This window comes from Podarcis muralis, chromosome 9, assembly GCF_964188315.1.
Source record: "Podarcis muralis chromosome 9, rPodMur119.hap1.1, whole genome shotgun sequence".
NCBI classification, from domain to species: Eukaryota; Metazoa; Chordata; class Lepidosauria; order Squamata; family Lacertidae; genus Podarcis; species Podarcis muralis.
In genome coordinates, this window is record NC_135663.1 from 80,839,115 (window position 1) to 80,857,676 (window position 18,562).

Here is an 18,562-nt window from a genome sequence, read left to right on the forward strand (position 1 = left end):
CAGACAATACGGCAGCCCTCTTGGATGGGTAGTTCATCTACCAGGTTAGTGGTGGTGACTGTGTTGAATGAGGTTGCACTCTCTGCGAAGGAGCAAGTTTCCATTCAGTGGAGGCACAGGCTGCCTGTGTGGCATGGAGTGCCTTCTTCCACCTTAGCCTTCTGTGCCAGTTGCAGCCCTGCCTCCGATTAGACTACTATAATGCATTCTATGTATGTCTAAATGGAGACCTTCTAATTTCCCCAGCCTTTGGAATCCTCTGCAAATTGCTTTGATGTTGCTTTATAGGTTGGTTGGTTGGTTGGCTGGTTGGTTTTAAATTCTGCTGGTTGTTTTTCTTATTGCTCTTTTTCTGTTGTGGTGGCTTATACCGTAATAGTTTAATGTTTTTTTACAAATCCAACTTGGCCATTTTTAACCTTCATTTCTGCTTCATGTCCATTTCCTTCCAGCACCAATGCGGCCCCGCCCACATGCCAAATTCCTTAGCCTACCATACTTGACCCCATTCCTGTGCCACCAAGGTAGCCCATGTGCTCTGACGATGTTGCTGGAGTCCAGTTTCCATCCGCCTCCGTCAGCATGGCCAATAGTTAGGGACCTGGGGAATTGTGGTCCAGAAGCATTCCCTGAACCTGCATTTGCCCCTAAGCAGGTGGGGCTCCTCCCTTGCAGAGCAAACCTTTTTCTCCTACTGTCGCTAAGAAGCACGCCTCTAACACTTACCACCCTTCCATCACCCTCTTGAATGAACGAATTAATTTACTTTATTACGGTCACAGACCAGCATAAGCAAAGCATCTAAATAAATAGCATAGCAATATGAGTCTAAGCGAATAATTATTAAATAAATGGGAGCAAGAACCAAACATAGCTTAAAGCATATACATAGAATACTTAATTAAGCATAAATAAAGGATGGATCAAAACTGATAAGAACATTTTAAAAGACCAGTTAAAACAGCTCTATGGGGTGGGGCTTCAGAAGTGCGGATCTAACAATATGAGCCTTCAATTTAGGACTGAATTGTAGCATAGACCATCCTTCGACGAATATCTATCATGGCAACGCAAAATCTGATGACTGAATATGTGACTTCTGGGCTTTCGGCCTGTAGTAACAGGGCGATGTTGTGTTGTTCTGAACGCCCAGGGAACTTATATAAGATGGGTTGGATGAACCTGGTTTGAATGTCTATGTAATACTGGCAGTGAAGAGGGGCACGCTCCGTTGTCACCCTCTTGTCATCTGGGGACTCTTGCTTTGCTCAGCAGGGGTGGAGGGCAGACAAAGACAGCAGAGAGCTGTGCAATTAAGTAAGTGGTCCCACCTGGGCCTTCGTTACTTCCTTTAGGTGTGAGAATCATTAAAATGGGAGGTTAAGGAGAGACTAAAGCTTTAGGGCCCCTTCATGGATCACTGCCTTGCCGTGGCGAAGGGGCTTGAATAACTCAGAGAAGCTATGAGCTATTCCGTGCAGGGCCACCCAAGATGGACAGGTCATAGTGGAGAGTTTTGACCAAATGTGATCCACCTGGAGCAGGAACCGGCAAGCTACTCCAGTATCCCTGCCAAGAAAACTCCATGGACAAAGACAATAGGCATATGAAAGTTATGACGCTGGAAGATGGGCCCCTCAGGTTGGAAGGCGTCCAACATGCTACTGAGGAAGAGCGGAGGACAAGTACAAGTAGATTCAGAGCTGATGAAGCGGCTGGGCCAAAGCCGAAAGGACGCTCAGTTGCGGATATGCCTGGGAGCGAAAGGAAAGTCCAATGCTGTAAAGAAAAATATTGCATAGGAACCTGGAATGTAAGAACCATGAACCTTGGTAAATTGGATGTGGTCAAAAATGAGATGGCAAGAATAAATATTGACATCCTGGGCATCAGTGAACTAAAATGGACGGGAATGGGCGAATTCAGTTCAGATGACCATCTTATCTACTACTGTGGGCAAGAATCCCGTAAAAGAAATGGAGTGGCCCTCATAGTCAACAAAAGAGTGGCGAAAGCTGTACTGGGATGCAATCTCAAAAATGATAGAATGATCTCGATACGAATCCAAGGCAGACCTTTTAACATCACAGTAATCCAAGTTTATGCACCAACCACTGGTGCTGAAGAAACTGAAATTGACCAATTCTATGAAGACTTACAACACCTTATAGAAATGACACCAAAGAAGGATGTTCTTCTCATTATAGGGGATTGGAATGCTAAAGTAGGGAGTCAAGAGATAAAAGGAACAACTGGCAAGTTTGGCCCTGGAGTTCAAAACGAAGTAGGGCAAAGGCTAATAGAGTTCTGCCAAGAGAACAAGCTGGTCATCACAAACACTCTTTTCCAACAACACAAGAGACGACTCTACACATGGACATCACCAGATGGGCAGCATCAAAATCAGATTGATTATATTCTCTGCAGCCAAAGATGGAGAAGCTCTATACGGTCAGCAAAAACAAGACCTGGAGCTGACTGTGGCTCAGATCATCAGCTTCTTATAGCAAAATTCAAGCTTAAACTGAAGAAAGTAGGAAAAACCACTGGGCCGGTAAGATACAATCTAAGTCAAATCCCTTATGAATACACAGTGGAAGTGAGGAACAGGTTTAAGGATTTAGATTTGGTGGACAGAGTGCCTGAAGAACTATGGATGGAGGCTCGTAACATTGTACAGGAGGCAGCAACGAAAACCATTCCAATGAAAAGGAAATGCAAGAAAGCAAAGTGGCTGTCCAACGAGGCCTTACAAATAGCGGGGGAGAGAAGGCAAGCAAAATGCGAGGGAGATAGTGAAAGATACAAGAAATTGAATGCAGATTTCCAAAAAGTAGCAAGGAGAGACAAGAAGGCCTTCTTAAACGAGCAATGCAAAGAAATAGAGGGAAACAATAGAATGGGGAAAACCAGAAAGAAAATTGGAGATATGAAAGGAACATTTCGTACAAAGATTACCATAATAAATGACAAAAGTGGAAAGGACCTAACAGAAGCAAAAGACATAAAGAAGAGGTGGCAAGAATACACAGAGGAATTATACCAGAAATATATGGATGTCTCGTACACCCCAGGTAGTGTGGTTGCTGACCTTGAGCTAGACATCCTGGAGAGTGAAGTCAAATGGGCCTTAGAAAGCACTGCTAATAACAAGGCCAATGGAAGTGATGATATTCCAGCTGAACTATTTAAAATTTTAAAAGATGATGCTGTCAAGGTGCTACACTCAGTATGCCAGCAAATTTGGAAAACTCAGCAGTAGCCAGAGGATTGGAGAAGATCAGTCTACATCCCAATTCCAAAGAAGGGCAGTGCCAAAGAATGCTCCAACTACCGCACAATTGCACTCATTTCACACGCTAGCAAGGTTATGCTTAAAATTCTGCAAGGCAGGCTTAAGCAGTATGTGGACCGAGAACTCCCAGAAGTGCAAGCTGGATTTAGAAGAGGCAGGGGAACCAGAGACCAAATTGCAAACATGCGCTGGATTATGGAGAAAGCTAGAGAGTTCCAGAAAGACATCTACTTCTGCTTCATTGACTATGCAAAAGCCTTTGACTGTGTCGACCACAGCAAACTATGATCACCTCATCTGTCTCCTGAGAAATCTCTACGTGGGACAAGAAGCTACAGTTAGAACTGGATATGGAACAACTGATTGGTTCAAAATTGGGAAAGGAGTACGACAAGGCTGTATATTGTCTCCCTGCTTATTTAACTTATATGCAGAATTCATCATGCAAAAGGCTGGGCTGGATGAATCCCAAGCAGGAATTAAGATTGCCGGAAGAAATATCAACAACCTCAGATATGCAGATGACACAACCTTGATGGCAGAAAGTGAGGAGGAATTAAAGAACCTTTTAATGAGGGTGAAAGAGGAGAGCGCAAAATATGGTCTGAAGCTCAACATCAAAAAAACGAAGATCATGGCCACTGGGCCCATCACCTCCTGGCAAATAGAAGGGGAAGAAATTGAAGCAGTGAGAGATTTTACTTTCTTGGGCTCCATGATCACTGCAGATGGTGACAGCAGCCACGAAATTAAAAGACGCCTGCTTCTTGGGAGAAAGGTGATGGCAAACCTAGACAGCATCTTAAAAAGCAGAGACATCACCTTGCCAACAAAGGTCCGTATAGTTAAAGCCATGGTTTTCCCGGTAGTAATGTATGGAAGCGAGAGCTGGACCATAAAGAAGTCTGATCGCCAAAGAATTGGTGCTTTTGAATTATGGTACTGGAGGAGACTCTTGAGAGTCCCATGGACTGCAAGAAGATCAAACGTATCCATTCTTAAGGAAATCAGCCCTGAGTGCTCACTGGAAGGACAGATTGTGAAGCTGAGGCTCCAATACTTTGGCCACCTCATGAGAAGAGAAGACTCTCTGGAAAAGACCCTGGTGTTGGGAAAGATGGAGGGCGCAAGGAGAAGGGGACGACAGAGGACGAGATGGTTGGAGAGTGTTCTCGAAGCTACCAGCATGAGTCTGACCAAACTGCAGGAGGCAGTTGAAGACAGGAGGGCCTGGCGTGCTCTGGTCCAGGGGGTCACAAAGAGTCGGACACGACTAAACGACTAAACAACAACAACAATGCTTAGGGATGTTCAGTGGTAGTAACCCAGAACTATTTTTTTCTGGATCAGAGATTGATATCTTTCCACTTTACCTATAAAACAAGCTTGTCTGTCTATCTCTCTGTCTCTCGCCTCCCCCTGCCCATAAGAGAAAGATGGCTTGTAGCAGAGTGAGAAGTCCTGACTGCAGAAAGTTTTCCAGTGTCACTGCAGATTTTGGCTAAGGCTCCTGGATGCTCTTTGTCCTGAAGTGGGACAGGCGCTTCCCACTTCTTACAGTTTTGCTGGAAGCATCTTTTGGGAGAAAGATGATTAATGGCAAGCTCAGAGGAATCAGTCTGTGTCCTACATCATTCTGAGTAGGAGGAAGGAGTAAACTAGCCTTTGCTGAAGTAGGCAGAATCAAAGAATACCTGTAATCATTCCTCTCTGTGCCCCCTAGCAGCCGGCGAGCCTCATCGCCCTGAAATGTGAACTCTCACAACACACAAGGGTGAATAAAAGAAGAAACAAAAATTATCCCATAATCCCTGGCCATTGACCATCCTGATTGGGTCTGATGGGAATTGTAGTTCATAACATCTGGAGGACACCAGATTCTGTAAGGTTGGTCTTAACAAGAAGAGTGCAGTATTTACCATAGATTCCGGTGTATAAGGTGACTTTTTAACCCTGGAAAAGGGGGTCGCCTTATATGCCAGGTATGCGGCTCCGAAGCAGCAGCAGCGAGCAGCGGGCTCAGCTCTGCGCCGGGCGACTGGGCTTATAAAACAAATCCCCAAATTGCATCTGCTAATTTGGGGGGTCGTCTAATACGCCCAGTCACCTAATACAATCTACGGTACTTAGCTAGAGTACAGGTGACTTCTTGTTTTGTTTTGTTTTTAAAAACAACAACATGCTTTTTAAAAATGCCCCTGTTGAATTTCTAGTTTTCTAATCTGCTCTAATAATAATAATAATAATAATAATAATAATAATAATAATAATAATTTATTATTTATACCCCGCCCATCTGGCTGGGCTTCCCCAGCCACTCTGGGCGGCTTCCAAAAAAAATAATAATAAAATACTGTACTACATCAAACATTAAAAGCCTCCCTAAACAGGGCCACCTTCAGATGTCTTCTAAAAGTCTGGTAGTTGTTGTTCTCTTTGACATCTGGTGGGAGGGTGTTCCACATGGCGGGTGCCACTACCAAGAAGGCCCTCTGCCTGGTTCCCTGTAGCTTTGCTTCTCGCAATGAGGGAACCACCAGAAGGCCCTCGGAGCTGGACCTCAGTGTCCGGGCAGAACGATGGGGATGGAGACACTCCTTCAGGTCTACTGGGCTGAGGCCATTTAGGGCTTTAAAGGTCAGCGCCAACACTTTGAATTGTGCTCAGAAACGTACTGGGAGCCAACGTAGGTCTTTCAAGACCGGTGTTATATGGGTGGGCTTGGGAATTTGTTAGATTTTGATGAATTTGTAATTTTTGCAGTTTTTATTTGTATTGTTTTATTGTTTTCTGGGTTGTTTTTGTTTTTGTTTTTGTTTTTTTTGTTTTAAGGTTTTATTGTTTTAGGCTGCGAAAGAATAACATTAATTGCCATCAATGGAGGCTACTATGAGGCCTGGGATTGCTACCGTGGAGGGGCGAGGGAGGTATGGCGGTGGGGGCAGATGTTATAGGCGAAGGGGATCGAGATATGGATACGCTCGTACCCCTTCCAATCTGCGCCCCATCCCGAGGGACAAGGGTAGGGTGAGCAAGGATTACTCACCTCCGTCACTGGTGCTGTGCAATGCCAGGTCTATAGGCAATAAAACCGCCACCCTGCGAGATTTCTTTATCTCGCAGGGGGTCGACCTGGCTTGTGTGACGGAGACCTGGGTGTGCGAAGGGGCAACAGTTACCTTACGAGAGATGGCACCCCCGGGTTTCTCCGTCCTCCACCAGTCGCGGACTGTGGGCCGGGGGGAGGGGTGGCGTTATTAATCCGGGAAGATTGTCCTTTCAGGGCTCTACCATCGCCATCGATCCCCGGCATTGAATGTGTTGGCCTAGTGTGGGGCTCCGAGGAGAGCTTGGCTGTCTGGCTGGTGTACCGGCCACCTAGCGCACCAGCAGCCACCCTGTCAGGCCTATTGGAGGCGGTGGCCGGCTGGGCCTTGGAGTTCCCTAACCTATTGGTATTGGGGGACTTTAACATCCATGCTGATGCCACTCCCTCCTCACAGGCTCTGGACCTGGTGTCTTCCATGGCGACACTAGGTCTCTCCCAGTTTGTTTCAGGCCCCACACATCAAGCAGGCCACACGCTGGATTTGATCTTTGGCGTCGGTATAGATGTGATCATGTCTCCTTCGATGAAGGTGCCATGGTCTGATCACTACGCTCTGAAAGCCAGGATTGACACTCCCCCCCCCCCCCCCGCTTAGGTGGCGAGCCGATTTGGGCTCGCCCGCAGAGGCTGATGGACCCTGAGAGATTCCGCCAAGCCTTGCGGGACCTTGCTCCCCCTGGTGACTCATTGACTGAGCTTGTTGAGGGCTGGAATACCCAGCTCCTGGCAGCCATCGATGAGATCGCACCTAAGCACCCTCTGCGACCCCGCAGAAACCGGGCTCCCTGGTTTACCGAGGAGCTCCGGAAAATGAAGCGGGACCTCAGACGGCTAGAGCGAGTATGGCGGGGTGCCCATGACGGATCCTCAAGAACATCTTATAGGGCTTTTATGAAAACCTACGAGATGGCGGTGAAGGCTGCTAAGAAGTCATACTTCTCGGCCTCCATTGCATCCGCTAGCTCTCGCCCAGCGCAATTATTTAGTATAATCAGGTCTTTAACATCCCTTGAGGGACAGCCAAATTTAAATAACAATTTGACACACAGCTGTGAGGCATTTGCGAGCTTTTTTGCGGAGAAGGTCTTGTCGCTCCACCCTGACCTCCCTGCCAATTTGGATACAATAAAGGAACTGGAGGCCCCTCAACTGTCCTCGGGTCCAGTATTGGACCACTTTGACCGGATATCCCCAGCCGATGTGGACAGACTCCTCCGAGCTGGAAAGCCCACCACCTGTCCTTGCGACCCGTGCCCGTCATGGCTGATTAGAGCGTGTCCAGACGAGGTGCGGGCCCTCCTGGGGGATATCATCAATTTGTCCCTTGGCACGGGGACATTCCCAGGGGAACTGAAGGAGGCAGTGGTGCGCCCGCTCTTAAAGAAAACATCATTAGATCCTTTAGATCTATCCAATTACCGCCCGGTTTCGAATCTTCCGTTCCTGGGTAAGGTGATTGAGAGAGCGGTTGCTGAACAGCTTGGTGGGTTTCTGGATGAAACATCGGCTCTGGATCCATTCCAGTCCGGCTTCCGCACTGGTCATGGGACCGAAACGGCTCTGGTTGTCCTAACAGATGATCTTCGTAGACAGCTGGATCGAGGCGGGTCGGGGCTGCTGATTCTTCTAGATCTGTCAGCAGCTTTCGACATGGTCGATCACGAACTTCTGGACCACCGCCTTGCCGACGTGGGGATCCAGGGCACAGTCCTTCAATGGCTGCGCTCGTTTCTCTCTGGTCGGGGACAGAGGGTGGCGCTTGGGGGGGAATTGTCATCGCGCCACTCCTTGGTGTGTGGAGTACCTCAGGGTGCGATACTCTCCCCGATGCTTTTCAACATCTTTATGCGCCCCCTCGCCCAGCTTGTTCGGAGTTTTGGGCTGGGTTGCCATCAGTATGCCGATGACACCCAACTCTATCTGTTGATGGATGGCCATCCTGACTCAGCCCCAGACACACTGACCAGATGTTTGGAAGCTGTGGCTGGATGGTTACGTGGGAGCCGGTTGAAGCTAAATCCTTCGAAGACAGAGGTGCTGTGGCTGGGACGGGGCGATATGGGATTGGGGGGGCAACTCCCATCTCTTGCGGGGGCACAATTAGTGCCAGCACTGTCCGTTAAGAGTTTGGGTGTAATCTTCGACACCTCCCTTTCCATGGAGGCGCAGATTGCAGCTATAACAAAGGCGGCATTTTTTCATCTCTGCCAAGCTAAGCAGTTGGCTCCTTACCTCTCTCGCCCTGACCTAGCCACTGTGATCCACGCGACGGTCACCTCCAGACTGGATTATTGTAACTCGCTCTACGTGGGGCTGCCCTTGAGACTGACCCAGAAACTCCAGCGGGTGCAGAATGCTGCAGCGAGACTCCTTACGATGTCTTCGCTGCGAGATCACATTCACCCGGTGCTATACCAGCTGCACTGGCTCCCAGTGGAGTACAGGATCAGGTTTAAGGTGCTGGTTTTAACCTTTAAAGCCCTATACGGCTTAGGACCCTCGTACCTACGGGACCGCCTCTCCTGGTATGCCCCACAGAGAAACTTACGGTCTTCAAATAAAAACATCTTGAAGGTCCCAGGCCACAGAGAAGTTAGGCTGGCCTCAACGAGAGCCAGGGCTTTTTCGGCTGTGGCTCCGATCTGGTGGAACACTCTGTCACAAGAGACCAGGGCCCTGCAGGACTTGACATCTTTCCGCAGGGCCTGCAAGACAGAGCTGTTCCACCAGGCCTTTGGCCAGGGCACAGCCTGACTCCCTCCCTCGGCAATCTTCGCGGAGCTCTGGCCCAATGGCTGCCAGTGGCTTGAATTAATTAATTTTTATAATGAATGATTTTAGAATGTTGTTTATGCTGTACTTTTGTACTGTTTTATTGTTGTTAGCCGCCCTGAGCCCGGCTTCGGCTGGGGAGGGCGGGATATAAATAAAAAAAATTTTATTTATTATTATTATTATTATTATTATTATTATTATTATTATTATTATTATTATTCCTATGTAATCCAAGCACTGTTCTCTTCTCCACTGTAATCTAGGAACACAGATGGTTAAAAAAACAAAGCACCTTGTGCTCTGATTGGCTCCTCCTTTTTCTACTTTCTCCAAACGAAGTACTGTATCTGGTTAAGGTTCTTGCATAATTTCTGCCCCTTGTGTGGAACATGAGAGCTATTAATATTATACAGATGATTGTCCATGTTACTTAAATCAATAGAGGACTTTGATCACCTGCTTCAGAGAGGAATGTCTGCAGCCAAATCATAAAGGAAAAGTTGGGGCGTTGGGGTACAAAGCATTCTTGTGGCTGCTTCCCTAAGGAAATAATCATGCCTTTTTATAGTCACTATTTCCTTTTCCCTCCTCTCCCCTTCCCTTGAGAAAATCTGCACAAAACACCCATCAGTTGCTAAAAGAAACCTAAAAAGCTGCCCTGTGTTACTGGAGCCCAAACTGGAGTTGATGCTGAAGAGTTATGATTGAGTCTTCTGGTATCTGACGGGGTGGGGTGCTGCTCCCTGTAGCGTATCCCCAATTTTAAATTTCAACTGCTTGATCTGCTATTAAGTGTGTGTGTGTGGGGGGGGGGGAGAATTTGGGGTACCTCTCTGTCCCTGCCCCAGCGGGGGTGGGGGATGGGTTGATGTAAATCAGGTGTTCAAGAATCGCCCTCCTCCCCCTGCATTCCAGCCCCAGTCTATATTTCTCCCTCCATGGCTGCTTTTAGGACACTGGAAGATGCTTTCATGGATTTTCTCATATAATATCTAATTTCTCATATAATATCAAATTATAAATCTGTAACTACATCCCAGTGTGGGTCAAACTGGAAGAGAGGCTTTTGCCTGGATTTATGGGGAATCGCATCCCTCCCTCCTAGGGCCCCCTGTGCAGCTCTCCTCAGCTTTCTCATCGGTTCTGTTGCATGTAAAATAAGATATATAAGATATATTTTTGCATGTGTAGATCACTGAACTGTTTTTGAGGACACGTAATGAATGTCCCCATGGGGGGTGTTGGTGGGGCTGAAGCCCAGGGTCTTCTGAGTCCAGGCCCCTCCCCCTCCCTTTTTGAAGCTTTACCTTTTCCTTTTTAGTTTGATTTCAGGGCAGGTGGGTGCCCTCCAAAGGGCAAACCCCAGCTGCCCACCATCTTAATTTGCCAAGAGGCCTCTAGACTTTCAAATGGTGTCCTGAGCCTTGAGTTCTTTGACCTGAGCCCAATGACTAGATTAGCATGTAAGATATAGACACAGTTTACTCATGACAGTTCCATTAACCACCATCATCTGGAACAGATCTTGTATCACCTCAGACCTTTTGAGATTAAAAGTGATACATTTGTACATTCTGTGTCCATTCACAGGAATATTTTCAAGCAGAGGCTTCAGTCTCATATCTTGGATAATATTTTGCCCTCCTCCATGAGTGGTGCTCTCTCTTTTGATGGCTGTGCAGAAAGAATTGCTGTATATGTATAAGTAGATAACCCTGTTTATATTCTCTGTGCTGCATTACAAAGGATGATTGCACAGCTTATTGTTATATAAAATAAAATTTGAGTGGTGCCAGTTGTGGTATATAGCTTGCCATTTTTGGTGATCATGTGTGTTCTGTTTTTTGTTTCTCATTTCTGTTGACTTTATTTGTTTAGGCCTCCTATAGAAGGCGGAATTTCAGAAGTTGAAATAATATCTCAGCAAATAGAAGAAGAGACCAAAAGCATAGCACCTGTACAGCTTGTTAATTTTGCTTATCGGGATTTACCACTGGCTGCGCTAGATCTGTCTGTAGCAGGTTCCCAACTCTTGTCAAATTTGGACGAGGAGTACCAAAGAGAAGGGTAAGTGCAAAATGACGTATTTATTTGAAACCTTTCTTTTTTAAAAAAAATATTAAAAAATTCATTTTCACTTTTAACATTTGTCATCATACACAAATCATAATCATTTTACAAATAGGATTCTCAGAATCCCCAAACTTCCCTCCACACCTCCATGGTTGCTCCAGATATTCTTTTCAAACTGCATCGTATTGTATTCTCCATATTTCCTTAAATCTCAATTTTATCATAATTCTTGCTTCATTGCAAGTGTTTTTAAAATCCTGTCAGCGTTTTCAATTGTTTACAGTGTTCTTTCAAGTAACTTTAAAAAATTCCCCCTTCTTTATTAAATTAAGTATCTTCTTGATCTCTGATTTTCCCGGTCATTTTTGCCAATTCGGCAGAGTCCATCTTCTTTATTGGCCATTCTTCTTTTGTGGGTGAATTGTCCTCCTTCCATCTTTGGGAAAGTAGCATCTGCGCACCTCTTGTAGCACACGTAAATAGTCTCTTCTGATTCTTAGGTATTTCTGGAACTAAAATTCCTAGTAAGAAAGTTTCAGGTTTTTTTACAAAAGTTATTTTAAACATTTTTTTCAACTCATTATAAATCATTTCCCAATATGCTTTTGTTTTTTTGCACATCCACCACAAGTGGTAAAATGTGCCTTCCTTCTCTTTACACTTCCAACATGTATCTGTAGCAGTTCTATACATTTTTGCTAGTTTAGTAGGAGGTACCAGTGATACATCATTTTCATATAAATAATCTTTCAACATACAACATGCTGTAAGTTTTAAATCTTCCCTCCATATTTTTCTCCATCGTGCCAATTGTATATTAGGTCCAGTTACCCTTGCCCATTGTATCATTACTGATTTCACTTCTTCCTCTTTAGTATACCATTCTAACAGTAGTTTATACATTTTTTAAATCAGTTTAACATTATTCTCCAATAGTTCTTTTTCAGACCTTGAAGTTTCTGTATTCTGTATTCCTTTTATCCTTCATACACAAATCATTTAATTGGTGGTATTGCAGCCAGTCTTGTCACCAAATGTATTACATCCTCAAATTTGTTTATTCTCAATTGATCTTCTGCTTCAAATAGCAACTCTTTATAAGTTGCCCACTCACTTTTTGCATTACGTTTTTTCACAGATATTGCTTCCAGTGGGGAGATCCACCAAGGTGTTTTCCGTTCCAATAAGTTTTTATATTTCTCCCACACCAAGTAAATTGATTACACACCTTTACACACTTTTGTCTTTCCATACCATAGATATGCATGCCAACCACATCTATTATTGTGACCGTCTAAGTCCAGAATATCCCTATGGCATAAACTCCCGAACCACTATCTAATTCAATGCATGTGGCGGGATGACTTCACAAATTTGTGGTCAGGAAAAATCCATGCCAAATTGCTGTCCTATGAGATCTCGCCCACTGAATTGCTCAAACTGGATCTAAATGTGGCAAAAAGGTGTATAAATCAAAGGCTGGATGATGCGGAGCTATACCAAAATTTCGTAGCTGGTGGTGGAGCCTGCTCGCCGTTAAATTTCGGCATAACCCCTATCTACCGCGCTCCGTCCTACTTAACATCGCTTATGGCTGCGTCTCACCGTTATGCCTTCATTAGAGCTAGGTTCAATGTTTTTCCAACAAACGTGCTGAGACATAGATTCACTAAGGGCCAAGTCCCTTCAATGTGTGCTTGTGAAATGAAAACATCTGAATCTCTACATCATGTTATGTTTATCTGCCCTTTGTACAGTTCAGCCCGTGCTAGTATTCTAAACCCCATAATCCAGCCTATGGCTGACAAACCAGTAGACCTACAGCTTGCCTGGGTACTTCAAGATGTGGATCCTCATATTACCCTACAGGTTGCTAAATTCCTAACAGCCGTCCTCTCGCACAAGAGACGGAACGGAATGTTAGCTGATTATTGATAGTCACAAGAATTTTCTATAATGACATCAGATATTGTTTTTAGTGTAGTGCCAAAATTTTTTAATCTTAATCTTAAACTTTTTTATGAATGGCTAATATCCGTCCTTGTGAGTTGTGAACTGTGTTATACTACTTGTGGTTTGTATGAGTCCGCTGTTTTATTTGATTTGTTTTGTTGTGTTGTGCTTCATGATGGGCGTAATAGCCGAATAAACATTTGTTGTAAGTCCAGAATATCCACATTCTTTAAATCAATCCACTCCTGCAGCCAGCAAAGACAGGACGCCTCATAATATAATCTCAGATCTGGCAGGGAGAAGCCATCTCTTTCCTTAGTGTATGTTAGCAATTTATACTTTATCCTCGGTTTCTTCCCCTGCCAGATAAATTTAGAAATATCTTTCTGTTTTAAGTGTCCTGTTCCACTGACTCCTGGGATCGACTGGAACAAAAATAACATTATTAGCAATACATTCATTTTTATTACTAATATCCTTCCCCACAGTGATAAATTCATCCTCCCCCATACCTCTTTATTTTTTTCCAAGTGTTAATATAGTTATCTTTAAAAAGTTTATATTTTTGCTGTCAGCCATACCCCCAAATATTTCACTTTTTTCTCTATTGACAATTCTGTTTTTTGTTGTAAATCCTTATTTTGTTGTTCTGCCATATTTTTTGCCATCAGTTTTGTTTTATTTTTGTTTAACTTAAAGCCTGCTACTTGACCAAACGCCAAAATTTATGCAAGACCATTGGTATACTTACCAATGGGTCACCCATTTGAAATGTTTCTACCCCCCCCCTTTCCCCATAAGATCAAGGCAACTTGCAGCCCACTCTTTAGTAAGAACATAGGAAGAGTCTGTTGGGTTAGGCCAGCATCCTGTTCTCTCAGTGGCCCAGCAGATGCCCCAATGGGAAACCAGCAAGCAGGATTCAAGCCCAAGACCCCTCTCCCCTCCTTCAGTTTCCAGAAACTGGTGTTCAGAACCATCCAGCCTCCGACTGGAAGCCGTGACAAAATACTGGTGTGATAAGTTTATATCTGCCAGCTCTCATTAATCTCCTCATTACAATTTGTATTGTAAACCGCCCTGTGATCTTTGGATGAAGGGCAGTACAGAAATTTAATATTTTTTAAAAAAAGAAAAGGAATAATAGTCCATCTATACCTCGAGTGACAGTGCTGGATCTAAGGGTACTACCACACTCTGAATCTGTTCCTTTTACAGGGAGTGCAATCTGATCCAAAACAGTCTAAAACCACCTAACTGGGGAGACGAACAAACCAGAAACTGTACCTCCATCTTGTCCGATTGAACTTCTGTATATTGGCCCTCATGCAGTCCATTATTTTTATTTATTTATTTCATAAGATTTGTACACCGTTTATTTTTACAAAAGAAAAAAAAAACAGCTCAAAGCTGTTTACAAAGAAATAAAACAATAAAGTGGAGAAAAATTCACAACCATACTTTAAAACACACAAAAGTTAAAATACTAAACCAGATTAAAACCCCATCATTATGAGCTTTAAGCACTGGTTTAGAATGCTTACTGGCTCCACCTGGGTTGCATGAAAAGGAAATGTAGAGCTTGGTGTCATTGCATATTGACAGCACCTGGGTAGTGTCTCCCAGTGGCTTCATATAGACCTTAAGAAGCATAACGGATAAAACAACCCTGTTGGACAACGTATCCTCAATGCCACGAGGCAGAGCAATAGTCACCACTTTCTGGAACGGCTTTCCAAGTAGGAGTAGAATCACAATTCAGACCCTCAACTCAAGAGAGCCTATCCAGAAGGATGCCACAGTCAGTAAATTGGGGCCTGTTTTTCCACTTGGAAAATCATCCTGTGAAAAGTTCCCACTCATAATGGGCTCCTCGCCGCCACCTTCCTTGAAAGGTTTTAAGGCTCCTTAACTGGTGTGGTGACTTGACATCCCAGTACACGCAGTGCTGCTGTCCAAGTGGAATTTCGGTATGAGAGTTTCCAACTGCTTTGAGGTTGCCAACATAATGTCAGGAATGAAGATGCTCAGGAATAAAACTGATATATCTAGACACTTTTTCTGTATTTAACTGAGGCGACTTTCCTGCATACTGTGTTAACATTGTGTTTACAGTACATGCTTCAAACAGTTATGTTTCTGAACAAGAAATGTTTTGAATTATCAGGGGCAAATAATCCCCCCCTCCAAAGCAATGTTTATTCAGAAGAATGCTGAAGCGTAAGTTCAAGGATACAAAAAAACTGAATAGTGTAATACAGAGCATTTTTATTGTTCAAAGTGCTTTGCATATGTTATCCTGATGTAATTATCCTACGTGAATCCTGCAAAATAGGTTAATTTTATTCCCTACTGCAGAGGCCAAGAGGGTGGCTTGCCTCTTGACCGACATGAGGGAGTAATTACTAGTAGCTTCCTAATTCAGAGCTCATTCCTTTAGCTGCTATGCTAAGCAGCTTCTAGCTCTCACATTGATAGGCACTTGGAGGTTAAATCCAATATTAGTCAGTGGCGTCCAGTATGGCATGGAAGGGCCACCCTCCCAACAACAGTGTGACTGCGGGTGGGAAGATCAGGGCTGCGTGGTCCCACTGGCGAACCAGCCTGGTGCCTGGCTTATCTGCACCCTTCTGCCTTGCAGCATGGAGGGCTTCTGTTCAGGGTTCCAGCCATTCCATTCTTGTGTACAACCACCCCTCTCTTCTGGTGCCCCCACTGCTCCCCCCAGTCAGCATTTCTTGTGGTATGGGCACTGCAGGGCCCAGTCACAGCTGCATTAAAGGCTTGGATTTCTTGAGCAGCTCTCGCATCGATCCCCAAGGACATATTTTGATGTGAATGGAGTCAGCAAACTGTCGGTTGGCCAGTTTTCACTCAGGCTGTTCCATACTTTGGTTTTCTTTTAAAATGGAAGTCTCTCACTCTTGTAGAGCTAGACAAAAGCAAGCCAATGTTCAGCCAATGAGTGATGGGAGCACTGGCCGCCATAGTGCTTGGTTTGTTCATTGTAGTTTTAAGTGAAGAGTGTCTCACCCACTATCTAGAGAAGGGACTTCTAGGTTCATTTTGAATCCGTGTTTTGAAAGAGAAGTGATTGCTACTTCTCGTGAGAAATCTAGAGTTTTAGTGTAGCTGTGCTTGGGCAGTAACCTATCTCCCTTGAAACAAAATGTTCCAGCAAAAACAGGAGTTCATACTTATTATAAACTTGGGCCTTATTTCATTGGGGGAGAGGAGGCAATTTCATTCCCCCAACCTTGAGTTAGAAATGTTTTTATTCTTTTGCTTTTAACCTGAATTCTTATGTTCTCATTTTGTATTTTTGTGTTGTGAACTGTGATACTCGGGTGAAGGGCTGTATGCACATTAAATAATAACAAGGAGTGCAACAGGCTAAATTTTGGACAACTGCATATAGTCTGTAAGCCTATATCTGACCTTTGTTTTAACGTATCTTCCTGGTGGCAAGTGCCTAATGTTTGTTAATTGTCAATCTTAGTTTCATTCTTGTCCTGTAACCTAAAGCAGATCACGCAGTTGGGTCAGTTTTGCAAGAAAGGCCCTATAAATATGCCAACTAGTATTTTGCTAAGGGTTTTCAGCTGGAGGGAAATGCTGATAGGATTTCTGGATCCATGCTGCAACATTTGCAGGGAAGACAGTGAGAAGACCCCTCTTGTGACTTTCCAAATTTGGTTGCCCAGATTTGGGAGAACATGGAATATGGCAACTAAAGTGGAAAATGCTTGAAATGACCTATCCAGACATTGACTTGACTTATTTTTCTAGAGTGCCCTCTGTTCTCGCTGGGCTGCTTTTGGGAGTGTTTCTCCCTAACCGCCAGGTTGGCTTCTACCGTCATGCGTCGTTTGTTGATATTTTGGCTGCATAAGCCTGTGAACTGAAAAATGGGATCACTATGAGTATACAGATGACATGAATTAGTAAATGTGAAATGATAATCCTCTTAAAATACTCAAATTCATCCATGTGCTCCTGTGGCAAACAACTCCTAGGTCTCCTTAGACATCCTTGGGCATCCTCATCTCCTTAAAATCATTTTTTACACTGAAGGGTTGGCTTCCATCTGTCCATCCTTAAGTGACCTATTTCTTTTCTATTTTGTGATCTTCAATTCATACTGAGCAAAACTGTGTACCTGTTAATATGCCACAATGCGGCATGTTGGAGTAGAGGACCCCCCCCCCCAAAAAAAGTCAAGGAAGCGGAAACAGGGGCAGCGGTTAGCAGCTTGAGTTGAAGTGTTTGTCGTGGCTCATTACCAAAGAAATATGGTAATCTTTTCCCACTCTTGTTCCATGTTGAACATTCATTTAAATACTAGTGTATTACAAAAAATCTGAGCTGGTAACAGATTGGCTTTACACAGAGACAAATGTTGAAAGATGTGCTTTTCTTCCTTCTCTTTTATAGTGGCATTCCTGACCCTTCCCACTCAGTATATTTTAAAGACTTTTTTTTTAGTGTCCTTGCTTCCTTGGAAGCAACTGACCATAGTTTCCCAGTTCAGATACAGTAGGAAGCTGGGGCTTCTGGGATTGTTTCTTTGCTTGTGCAAAGGGACTCATTTATATTTCTGTTTTTTAAGCTGTGATGGTCATCTGAATCCAGCCACCATTATAACTAAACATTCATAACAGGACTGTCAAACACCAGCCCTTTTTTATTATAACAGTTTCATGCAGAGCTGCAAGCTATAGGACAGGGATCCTCAAACTACGGACCGCGGGCCAGATGCGGCCCGCCAGGGTCCTGAGCCCGGTCCGCCCGGCAGTTGCAGAACCCGCCGCTGTCTAACGGGTCTTGGCCCAAAACCTTAGCGGCACAGGAACATGGTGGGTGGCGCCAGGGAACGTGCGGGTCCAGAGGGCCAGGGAAGGCGGAGCCTCATCGGCCGGGAGAGAGGCTGCTCTAGCCAGGCTGCTCTGGGAGCCCCAGGAGCGGCGAGGCTGTTGTGGACTGCACCCCGAGGTTTTCTCTCACTCCATGCTCCTTTCTTCCTGTCGCCTTGCTAAGCGGCTTCTTTTCCCCAGTTAGCTTGGCACTTCCCGAACTCCCTGCTTTGTTTCCTGGCAGTTTCAACCGAAAAGCCGCTCCTCTCGCTTCCCTTTCTTTCCCCGGTTTCCTTTCCTTCGTCTTTCTTGCGCAGAGGCAGTTTCTTACTCAACTATTCCCTCAACAGTCATTTGGCTTCGAGCGCCACATTTTGCTTTTCATTCTCTCGTTCCCTGTCAAATCGCAGGAATAGGAGAGAAGGGGAGTCGTTATGCCGTCAGGCTCTCCTGTGCATTTACAGCCTGCCTTAAGAGAGAGACGATTACCTGGAGACCCACTTC

The 18,562-nt window shown here is 44.7% G+C and overlaps 1 protein-coding gene across 6 annotated transcripts in view; it reads left to right on the forward strand.

Moving 5' to 3' along the window:
• TMEM266 (transmembrane protein 266) overlaps positions 1–18,562 on the forward strand; it is a 104,964-nt gene that overhangs the window by 39,151 nt on the left and 47,251 nt on the right. For 4 of the 6 annotated variants that reach the window (XM_028743055.2, XM_028743058.2, XM_028743051.2 and 1 more), the window contains exon 3: positions 11,058–11,246. The exons of the other annotated variants lie outside the window; for them this stretch is intronic. In XM_028743055.2, the coding sequence (XP_028598888.1) occupies positions 11,058–11,246 (189 nt within the window). The remainder of the gene's footprint in view (positions 1–11,057; positions 11,247–18,562) is intronic. 6 annotated transcript variants of the gene reach the window in all.